Source organism: Daphnia pulex, chromosome 5 (assembly GCF_021134715.1).
Source record: "Daphnia pulex isolate KAP4 chromosome 5, ASM2113471v1".
NCBI classification, from domain to species: domain Eukaryota; kingdom Metazoa; phylum Arthropoda; class Branchiopoda; order Diplostraca; family Daphniidae; genus Daphnia; species Daphnia pulex.
Window position 1 is genome coordinate 2,082,578 of NC_060021.1, and position 11,626 is coordinate 2,094,203.

At 42.7% G+C, this 11,626-nt stretch overlaps 2 protein-coding genes across 2 annotated transcripts; both read right to left on the minus strand.

The window, feature by feature from the left end:
- Nucleotides 1–4,149: 4,149 nt before the first annotated feature.
- LOC124193895 (xanthine dehydrogenase/oxidase-like) lies at nucleotides 4,150–6,545 on the minus strand. Its single transcript, XM_046587882.1, is given in 7 exon segments — nucleotides 4,150–4,215; nucleotides 4,309–4,476; nucleotides 4,545–4,741; nucleotides 4,807–4,985; nucleotides 5,049–5,182; nucleotides 5,259–6,239; nucleotides 6,534–6,545. Coding segments are annotated over 7 exon segments (1,722 nt in total). The 3' UTR covers nucleotides 4,150–4,164.
- A 27-nt stretch (nucleotides 6,546–6,572) lies between these two features.
- LOC124193527 (probable 4-coumarate--CoA ligase 1) lies at nucleotides 6,573–10,353 on the minus strand. The gene is made up of 9 exons (XM_046587394.1): nucleotides 9,962–10,353; nucleotides 9,058–9,312; nucleotides 8,762–8,969; nucleotides 8,478–8,677; nucleotides 8,363–8,414; nucleotides 8,040–8,290; nucleotides 7,786–7,963; nucleotides 7,383–7,714; nucleotides 6,573–7,313 (listed from the first exon to the last, which is right to left on the minus strand). Exons 2-9 carry the CDS (start codon nucleotides 9,298–9,300, stop codon nucleotides 7,020–7,022), a joined length of 1,758 nt encoding a protein of 585 aa, XP_046443350.1. The 5' UTR covers nucleotides 9,301–9,312; nucleotides 9,962–10,353; the 3' UTR covers nucleotides 6,573–7,019.
- Between the last annotated feature and the right edge of the window lie 1,273 nt (nucleotides 10,354–11,626).

Here is an 11,626-nt window from a genome sequence, read left to right on the forward strand (position 1 = left end):
AATATTAAATCAAAATTTTTGTTTTAATTCATTTCAAATTCATTGCCAACAGACAAAGATTTTTTTCGCATTGATTGCTTCTATTCTTATGGCGGGAGTTCCCGGCTATAAGCCGGGCCGCCATATGATATCATTGGTTCTTTATACGTGCTTATAAGCACGTTTAGAACACCCACGACACTCACAAATGAATTCAGCATGAGATCATTTTCCATATTTGAATATAAACTTTGTGCAATGATATGTAACAATACCTACAAAAATATTTTTTTCACAGATAAAACCTGAAATGTCACGGAATTGGATCAAGTTGGCATTATAATGCGACCCGTCACCGTCAGTAATACTTGATGACGACTTCAACTGAGAATGTGATTTTTACTTGACTATATATGCGTATAGGCATATATGGTATAGGGCTAAGAACTTAATGTTTTTGGGATGTTGAAGTAGAAGTATTAATTCAGATGTACAAATTCAAGTAAAATAGACCTCTTTGTGTGACAGCATGAGTGTAATAATTCGTAATCATAATAGGCATGTACTAACATGATTGTTCGTAAAAGAACAACCCCATTGGCCATTGCCCATTCAGATTTCAAATACTCTAGACGCTCTAGTATAGTATATATCATTGCGATTTAATGCATTTGGCATAATTATGCATGACATTTTCCTTTGATGGGCTTGGCCAGCACGTGGCCATTCAATATCTTGTCTGCTACGTTTCATTTGTTCCAGAATCAAGTAAACCATTTGCTTATTTATTCGTTTACGTTCGGTGCACTGTGAAACCCTAGATCGCAGCAACACGAGCGCTAGCATAGAATAGCTACCGAGAGCGAGACCTCGAAACACGGGATTCACGCACTGTGCATGTGTAGCCTTGGTTTCTTGTTACCGTAAACTCGTCTCGTAACCGCGGAGGAATCTCATTGCCATAGCAGCTAGGGCCAATCAAAATGAATTAATGAGCAGCATGAAGAGAATAATCAAAGAGAGACGAGCTCTATTACCCGAAAAAAGATAATCGCCCTTAAATAGATCAAAACTGATGATCGCCTTCAATATTCGTTGAGTCGTGATGACGTCAATTTCTTCTCTCTCTCTCTCTCTCTCTCTACAGCGCGGCCGGGACTTGTCGTAATAAGCGACGGCGCCAAAAGGGCGCTGCTGCAGCACGAGCCTTGTTATTATACATGATTATTTCTCTATTTATTTTTTTCGAGATTTTTTGGCTGGCAGCATTAAGCTATAGCTGTCGTGCGCTCAATCGAAAGCCATTAACAACAGCAACCCGAAAAGAGCAGGAGCAGCCGCGAAAATCTACGACCTCTCTTTATAATATCTCCGTAATACGATATGTCTTTCTCCTCTTTCTCACTTCCCCCCTTCGCGTCTATGATGTATACTTGGATAGGCCAGCAGCGCCCATGCAGACCCGCTGCTCCATGACTGGTAGGCCTATATATAATACGCGATAATACGTATTAATATCGAAGTCGGCGTGCGCTAACCCAAGAAAGTTGGTCACTATTCCACGATTAAAAGGCCAATTTCACACAACAATAGAGCCTCTCCCCCGAGCGGCTGATGAAGACTCGGCGGACAATGGAGTGACGTCGTGGAGCGTCGCCGCCGCACGGCCCAGCAACAACATCCACCGACAAAGTCCACAACACTGACACCAAAGAGTACAAACAGTTTAATAAAGCAGATACCGCTCGCTCGCTCTCTTTCACCGCAGCAATTAATTATTTGCGCATTATCTGAATCAAATATGCTAACAAATAAGCAAAAAGCCCCCCCCCCCTCCAAAAAAAAAAATAAATAAATATGAGCCTGTGCTGAGGTAGTATTGCGGGTGAATGCTACTGCTGGGTTGTTTCCATTGATGGTGAATGGCACCGCCGGGGTTGGGCCTATATAGTCGGACACATTTGTCCGTCTCCTGGCGCCGGCCGGCCGATCTCCTCCCACCGCCATGTCCCATGGTCCCCATCGTGCGCTGGCTCTTTTCACCCATAAACCTTTTTCTCCCTAGTCCAATCAAAAAAAGAAGATATATATATAGTCCTCTCTATTCTGTATTATATATATTTAACGATATTTAACTGCTTTCGGTGGTGGCTGCTGGGATACAATGTTTTATCAATTGAATTATTATACAGCTCCGTTATTTTTTTAAATTTTCGTCCCCTTGTCTCTACGGTTATGAGCCGGCCACAAAGAAGGGAGGGGGCAAAGAAGTAAGCAACACACAAGAAAATATACTGTACATTTAGAGAGAGATGAAAAAAGGGAAAATGAGGTTATTGATGATTGCATGGGGTCGCAAGAAGTGTTAAAAGAAGAAAGGTCGTCGACGCTGACTTGTTTGCATTCCACATAACATTTAGGCTCCCAGTGTAAAAAATCAATCACGAATAGGATATCAATTTTGACTGCTGTGGTCGAAAAGAATGTAGAGGCTACTAGCCTACTAGGGGGTCTTTGGACGACACCGGAACATGAACAGAAAAAATCTTGCTGGGAATGCGGAATCATCCCATCCAGCAGCATCTTGTTCTATAATCGTGTTATAGTCACAGGCTTCGAAAGTTGATCGTACATATATCAAGTATACATAGTATATTTGCTGTAATGCACACTTTGAACGTATAGACGCGGATGAATGCGACCAATGCACTACATTTCGTGCCAGGGCATCAGCCGAATTTTCCCTCGAGAGTCGAGAGAGAGAATGGGAATGCAGCACGTCAAAAATTCTCGTGCATCTCTCTCGGCGGTTCTCTACTATTAATTAATAGATCGTGTCAAGCTTTTTATTTCTTCTTCTTCTTCCGTTCCTTGCGGCGTCGCGCGCGGGCATCAGCAGGGGCGGCCATGCAGAAGCGGTGCCGGCCCGAGAGAGAGCGGCCAGATCCTCCCCGACTGTCACGGAGTCTGGACGTCGGGAGATTTTGATTGTTGGTTTTTTATTCTTCTTTCCTTTCGTCGCCACCCTCCTCAATCCTCACTCCCCCGTGTCTCTCTCGACTTAATTTGGCCCAGCCAATGCGTGAGTGCCGGGCCGTACGGAAATATCACGCTGGGACTGCGTGGGACTGGGTGTGGTTGGTTCCCAATTTTTTTCTTTCTGGTGGATAAATGACATCAGACGCAAAAAACCTACGACGAACTGTTGAAGAAAATAAAAATAAAATTAAGTTTTGTTTAAAGCTGATTCTGCATGTGCAGCACGCATACACAGTTCAAATTGAGGACGCTGTTGGATAATAAATATCAAGTGGATGGCGTCAAAGTCATCCGTCTTCGAGCAGTGATGCACATAGAGGCGCAGAGATTTTTCTTCTTCTTCTTGGGTTCCAGCGGGTTCCAGCGCGGCGCAAACTTTCTCCGGCTCTTGTGGGGGCTCTTCTCCTCCTAAGGGCGCCCCCAATCCCGAAATAGAAATCAAAATAAACTCCAACTCAAACACAAGAGGAAAGGGGGGGGGGATGTTGAGTAGAACGGAAACGGATGGGGTGGGAGAACGCGTAATAACAAGGAAATATAACTAACACATAAGCACAACACACGGCCCCCGGTGTATGTAGTACCACGCGTTGAATAGGCTGTTGAATTTCAAAATCAATCAGAGACTCTTTTCCTCTTTTTTAAAGAAAAGAAAATTTTTTTTATCGTATAATACAAATAGTTAAAAAAGAGTGTTATAATCATAAGGTCCCGTAGCTCATTTGGTAGAGTGCTGGACGGTTGTGCCGTAGCGCCAACCCCTTCCACCGGGTTCCGGCGTCTAACACAGTTAGGCGAGATCGTGTCACCTGCGCGACCAAATTTTTTTCCGTTTTTTTTTTCTCCTTTTTTTGAAGCTCAATATTTCAGCTACACGAATGAATACGGAATTAATAATGGAAATGTCTTTATTGAATTTACGAACTCAACCCCTTATGAATGAGGATGGATGGAAGTGTTCGTTTAAAAGTAGTTACTGAATCAATAAAGTTCAATAAACATTTTCCAAGTTTCCGTATATTAATTTCATAAATTTTCAACGAATATGTAGTTTAAAAAAAATCTGATGGTTGCACGAACAAAATGTCTGGATCAAACAAGCATCGATCTGAATATTCTATAGCTTTTTTATCTATTAAAAGCAAACTAGACCGATGCTGCCCACGGCAAAAATGTACCCGGTTCAGGCTTCGAAACCTATAAAATTGTAAAACAAAAAATTTTGAAATTAAGCAACTCGGCCATAGCAAAACAACACAGAATCCAAAAAGAAAATGTTAATTTATAAACCATCTGAATGAGGTGGTCTTTGCAGGCCATTCGAATGCGTTCGGCCGTGGCGGGCGAATTGATTGAGAAGTTTCCGGTTAATCCGGATTCAGTTCTGGCCGAATGGATGGCGTCTTTGATAGCGAAAAACACGCTGGATGCCAAGAATAAAGGTGGCTCTCCAACAGCCTGTCAAAACCAAAGATTATGATGTATATAATCCATCGTAAATGAATAAAAGAAATGGAATCTTATACTTTAGAAGAGTAAACAGCATGCGGATTGGGACAGCCTCGAAGAAGAGAGACGTTAAACTCTTCCGGAATGTCATCAGCGGAAGGAATTTTGTAATTAGACGGCCCACGCGTGATGACTTGGCCGTTGGCCGGCGAGAAGAGCGGTTCTTCTAGAGTGAACAAACCCAGTCCTTGAACGAATCCTCCCTCGACTTGGCCTGGACGTAGTCAATCATATTTACTTTTATGACGTCTAATTAAATAGTTTCTCATTTATTCATACCGATATCGATGGCCGGATTCAAACTTTCACCAAGATCCATGACTATATCCGTCCTCAATACACTGTGGTTGCCCGTCAGACAATCGACTTCAACGACGGAACAATAAGCTGCGCCGAAACTAAAATACCGGAAAGGAGACCCGCTGTTGGTGGCGAAATCGTAGCCAATGCCAGGAGTCCTTGACAATTCAAATCAAATGAATAGTTAACTATCAATTTAAAAATAAAAAAAAAAAAACAACTAAAAATAGTAGAAGCCAGTTGTTGAGAGACTGATGCGCTGGAAATATGCTTGCATGATCCACTCTTGCCAACTTCCGTCCGGATGGGATTTGCGGATGGGCGCTAGTCGATCCACCAGAATTTGACAAGCATTCTACGAATAAAAAAGGAATGAATGAAATAGCCTATCATTATAAATAACGGCCAATAATAATCTCATCACAACGTACAAGAACAGCCATGCCGTTGAGGTCAGATCCGGCGCTGGCTGCCGTGGGCGACGTGTTGGGCACTTTGTCAATCGACGTCTCCGAGATGAAAATCAAATCGACGGGAATGTTGAGCGCTCGGCTGGCCACTTGGAGCATTTTCGTGTGCAATCCCTGGCCCATTTCGGTCCCTCCATGGGTCAACAACACCGATCCGTCTTTGTAGACGTGCACCAGAGCTCCGGCTTGGTTGAGAAACAGGGCCGTGAAAGCGATGCCGAACTTGGTGGGAATGATGGCCAGTCCGCGCTTCTTGAATCGGTCGAGTCGATTGAAACTTTCAATTTCCTTCCGGCGGTCTTTCAGGCCAGCCAGAGCTTGGCACTCGTTCCAGCAGCGATCCAGCGTGCAGTAGTCCAGCCGTTGGTTGTAGTGGGTGCTGTCGCCCTCTCGATACAGGTTGAGCGATCGGACGGCCGTGGGATCCAGGCCCAGGTAAGAGGCCACGTCTACCATGACGTTTTCGACGACGGCCATGCCTTGAGGGCCGCCGAAACCGCGGAAGGCCGTGTTGGACGGCAAGTTGGTCCGGCAGACGATTCCGTGACAGCGGAGATTCTCAATGCGGTAGGCGTTGTCGATGTGGAAGACGGCCCTCTCCATGATGCCGCGGGAAAGGTCCATGGTGTTGCCGCCGTTGGAAAAGAGTTGGACGTCGAGGGCCGTCAGCCGGCCGGTCGAATCGAATCCGACTTTGTATTTGGCCAGAAACGGATGGCGGATTCCTGTGCTCATCATGTCCTCGTCACGGTCCAGCATGCAACGGACGGGCCGTTGAAGCCGGTAGGAGGCCACTGCGGCCGGAGCAGCCAGCACGGCCGATCGAGTCTCTTTACCGCCAAACCCGCCGCCCATTCGCTTGACTCGGCAGACGACCCGATTGGCCGGCAGACCCAAAACTTCGGCGACGACTTACTGGACCTCCGATGTTTTGACTATTGACTACGGAATATTCGGAATAAGAACACAGCTCTAGGTGTTATGTGTATATTGAAATGTAGGTCAACTTTCGGTTTATAACTGTATATGAATTAACATTTTTGCAGTAAGGAAAAAAGATTGGGGTGAAATTTGATATCTTGTAATATAAGGTATTTGCTTCTTGTTAGTGATTTTTTAATCGAGTGTGGTTACAAACTTACAATTATTGACAATTTGACACGATAACCTTTCCATTTGCTACCAAACTTTATATCTCATTTCTAAACACGTAGACTCAATGACACATCTTTCTACGTTCAATTCCATGCTAGTTCATAATAATTTAAAAAATTATTTTCTTGAATACGTAAACAGCAGTTTATTTTCCATTTTGGTGTTACAGCACTTCATTGAATCCTAAAATATTTTATCTATAAAGGTTATTACAAACCCCATGTTTTTCCTTTCAAAGTTCAAATATTGATTTTGATCTCGAGCATATTCTCAAATGTTAACAGAAGAAAATTTCTAGTTGCTCAGCCATTTCTTTTTTCTATTTACATCGAGATTACTACTCATCGAGTATTTGAGTCAAGATTATTACTGAACGTCATTAAAGATCTAATAGCGTTTAAAAATCTATACGATGATAAAAAAAACATAGACCCTGTTTGTAAAACGAAAGTGATGATTAAGAGCTGCAGTTATTTTTCTGGAATCAAACGGAATGGATATTGCGTAACATATATTAAAAAACTTGAAAAATTGTTTCTGCTGTTGTTATTGAGCAATTGATCTAATTTACTTGTTCTTTTCAGCGAATTGATCTCTCAATATACGACGCAGAATCTTGCCCATATTATTTTTGGGAATGGCAGAGCGGAACTCGATGCCTCCTTTAATTTGCTTGTGGGACGAGACCTTGGAGTCGACGAATGCCCGGATTTCAGCATCGCTGACCGACTCCATTCCCGGTTTCTTGACGACGTAGGCTCGAGGAAGTTCACCTGCTTGTTCGTCAGGGATTCCGATAACAGCAGCTTCAGCTACAGCCGGATGGGAAGCCAGAATGTCTTCAAGTTCAGCCGGAGCAACCTGAAAGAGATCAGAATTTTCCGTTAGTTCAATTCTTTTATTTTGTCCATCAAAAAATGTTAAAATTACCTGGAATCCTTTCACTTTGATGAGTTCTTTGAGACGATCGACGATGTAGAAGTTGCCGCCTTCGTCGTAGTAAGCGACATCTCCGGTGCGAAGCCAACCTTCTTCGTCAATCATTTCCTCGGTGGCTTTGGGGTTGTTCAAATATCCTTTCATCACTTGAGGACCAGCAACGTAAAGTTCGCCTTGTTGATAAGGCCCTAGAGCGTGATCGCCGATCTCGTGGTCCACAATTTTGGCTCTTGTCCAAGGAATGGGAGAACCACAAGATCCAAGTTTGACATTTCCGAGTGGAGACATCATAATTCCCGGAGAAGTTTCCGATAGACCATAACCTTTGAATGAATTTGTAATGAATAAACGACGTTGATAAATTTGATTTGGCAAACCATTTAAAATTGCGTACCTTCTTGGAAACTCAAATTGGGAACGTTTAGACGTTCAAGCATTTCGACTGTAGTTTGCGCGCTCAGAGGAGCCGCACCACAGAACACTGTGTGCGCCCGGCTGAAAGATTCCAGTTTCAGACCTGGATATTGGATCAGAAGAGATGCTAGAGGGGGAACAATATGCATCGCAGTTGGCTGTAATGTGCAATCAAATCAAAGCATTAATTTCAATCCCGTCTCTTGGTGGTTAGAATAATTTAAATATACATACCTTATGATCATCAATGGCTTTAAAGTAGCTCTGCACGTCAAATTGTGGCAGTGTAACCAACTTGGCGCCAGTTTGGATGCCCGTATTCAATATAATCGTGATGCCGTACGTGTGAAAGAAAGGAAGTAAACAAACGTACGTGTCCTGGTAGTTGGTCGTAGCAAATTGGTGATTGGTGCCTCCCGGTTGCAAAAATTGCATCACGTTTGAAGTCATGTTGAAGTGGGTCAGCATGACACTCTTGGGCAATCCTATTCAAATTAATTAATTTAGTTAGTAGAAACTCAAGATTGCACATCATATGGGTGCTTTGCAATCCTTACCGGATGTTCCGCTAGAATGAGGAAGCAAGAAGACATCTTCCTTGACATTAATCTGTGTAAATCAAAGTGTTAATGATTAAAATTCCCGGTACCCTAGATTAGGTTATTATCTTACATCGGGGGTTTCGTTGAAAAGATCTCCAGAGTCTTGCACCATTTGTTGGAAACAAACGGCGCCTTCCTGAGGAGGACCCAATAGAATGACGTGTCGAATAGCTGGACAGAGTCCGGCAACTTGTTTCAGGGTCTCGGCCATTGGAGCGACGCCAAATAGAGCCGTGGCTCCGACAGCAGACAACTGACGAGCCATTTCCTCTGTGGAACAACACAAGAAAATTAGTTGGTTAATCTTTGGCATCCATCAGTCACAGGCTATTATGAAACATTCGTTTATAATACCGGCAGTGAAAGTGGGGTTGACCAAGGAGACGGGCATCCCAGCACCAGAGGCTCCGTACAATACGATGGGGAATTCCGGAATATTTGGCGAAATGATGCCAAAGACTTCGTCTTTCTTGTATCCCATGCGAGTCAATGCGCTTCCAAAACGGCGGATCAACTGGCGCATCATTTCGTAGGTGTACTTGCGTCCAGTTATTCCGCATTCCTGTAAATCCAAATCGTAAACAACTGATCAGTAAAAACGTGTCATGAGCAATGTGTCATTAAAACGACAGCGGAGATAAGATTGATACCATTGCGATTTTATTCGGCCAGCGACTGGCGCTCTCGAAAACTTTCTGGACCATCGTCATGTCATGGAACTCGCATTCGCCGTACGGCGATGTAACGATGTTGTTTTCAAATTTGGATACATCTGGCATCGGTTTGTACTTGGGCGACGGAGGAACATTGCACAATGCGGCTTTTTGGGCAGTGCCTGTTTGGTTGGCTAGAAGTAGAGCTCGTTGTAGAGTGGATCGTAGGTGCAATGACATTTTCAGGTTAACCTAAATTGGAAATAAAATTTATTTTTTTTATGGCAGTGCTATAAATAGAAAGGCGTAACGTAAACCGTAGTAGGTTGGTAGTATCAATAATCAATAGTGGGACAACGATGGACAACAACGTAGTTTATCGAACGAAAAACGATCGATGAGGTGTTCACCCTTTTGTTGTTAGCTATTATTTTGGGACTTCCTATCAAAACTAAATGTACATTTTCTATTCTATTCGAATAGAATTATTTTTAAAAACATTTAAAATAAAAATTTTAATTCGAAATATTTTAAGTCGAATCAAGAATCTTTAGGGTAGAATCACAAAATATTTCTTAACTTGGCAAAACTGGGGGTAATGTGCAACTTTGAAAATGGTAAACAAAAAATATGAATGGGAATGTTCCTCCATCCTATAGTTAAGAATCCGAAAAAATAGAGAAGAACATCGGAAATGGGAGGAGAAAAGGGACCGCAGTCCAACTGGGGACCACGTCCTCCTTTCAAATTCCTTTTCGTCCTATCTTTCATGAGCCCATAGGATTTTGTTTTAAAAAAATGGCCGCACATTTAGAATCTCGAAAAATAAACTCGTTCAAAAAACACCGAATTTCGGCACAAATTTTGGGAACACTATTTCACAAGTCTATTGGAAACATACCGAAATTATGCAGATAATCCAACAAGTGTGAATGCACTATTCAGTGATATAATGGGTGAAAAGCCGTTGGAAATAGAAAGCTATCTTCTTCTCACAGAAACACAAAATTCAGGTCGAATTTTCCAAAAACAAGTGTACGAAAGGAATATCGATTTTAAAAACACACACAAAAATTGGCCTATTCAAATTAAATCACTGTCGAAAAATTTCACAAAGTCACAATCCAATGGGCGAATTAAAAAAACTAGGAGAAAAGTTTCGAGGGGGATAAAACAAAACCAGCGTGCTTCTTCAGTCCAGTGCCAGCTGTAACTGTGTGTGTGTGTGTGTACGGTCTAGCTAGAAACTGTAGACGACTATACGTGCAAAGTGCAGATGTACCGAAACTCCCCGCTTGGGTTCTCATTCCATTTTGGGCCTACGTGATGATGGAGAGTGGAGAGGCAATGTAGGGGGGAAGCCCGAGGCTAGTAGTCGAATATTGAGGGTAATATAACGTGGTTGGTGCTCATTCGTGCTGAATGAAAATGTGGAACTCGCATCAGCTAGAAAGCTTTTGTCTTTTGCCGTTACGATCAAAGGTGTCACGGGAAATTCCCCCATTTCTATTTCTATATTGCAAATTTACAGGTTAATACAGAAGTTTAACCCTAGAAAATGGAATATTCCAGATTCTTGAACCACGCTCACATACCTCAATTTTGGTAGATTTCTCTAGAGAATGTGATTTAGGAAAAAGGGGAATTTTTTTTTAAAGGACACTTTTGAAATAAAGACAAAAATTTAAAATGGCTGCCAATGAATTCCTTTTTTTATTTATTTCTCATACTGTACCTTTTCCATTCATTTGTCGGGGGTTTGTTTTCTTCCGTTTTTCTGTGCGCGCGCGCGCACTGACTTTCTCTTCTTGCGTAACGATCAGGGGCTCGTCTTTGTTATTATGAAAGGCTTCTCTATATAATGCCTGACACACAAACACGCAATCGACGAGTACAGGCGGGAACGGAATTTAATGACGTTTGGCTTTGTCTGCCGAAAAGGAATGATAAGACATACTAAGCATTTGGCCAAGAAATGTTTAATAAAATAAATAAAGGGTTACAGTAATTCCAGGGGTACTGTTAGAGCTGCACCATGACGATTAAAACACGCCCACTTTTTCAAAAAGAAAATACAATTTCTTTCAAAAGGGAGATCGGGCGCCTTGGGTAAAAAAAAAAGGTTAAAAAAGGTTGATTGATGTTTTGAATGGTGTCGTTACTCTATCGACGTCAACTACAGAAATAATTACGGGAACGACGCTCTCAGATACCTGTGCCGGTACTACAGCAGGGACGACCTGGTGGCCATCATTCAACTGTTGATTGAGCACGGGATCGACTTGAAGATCAGAAATCACGAAGGCTGGAACGTTCTTTTGACCGTGTGTCAGTATTATCTCAATGACAATCTTGTCGACGTCGTCCAATTGTTGATTCAGCACGGAATCGACGTCAACGGGAAGAACAAGGACGGCTGGAACGCTTTAATGCTGCTGTGTCGCTATTACGCCAATGAGCATTTGATTTACATTGTCCAGTTGCTCATTGAGAAAGGCATCGATTTGAACAGCAGAACATTGAACGGATCCAACGCTCTTTTAATTTTGTGTGCCAACTACCCGAA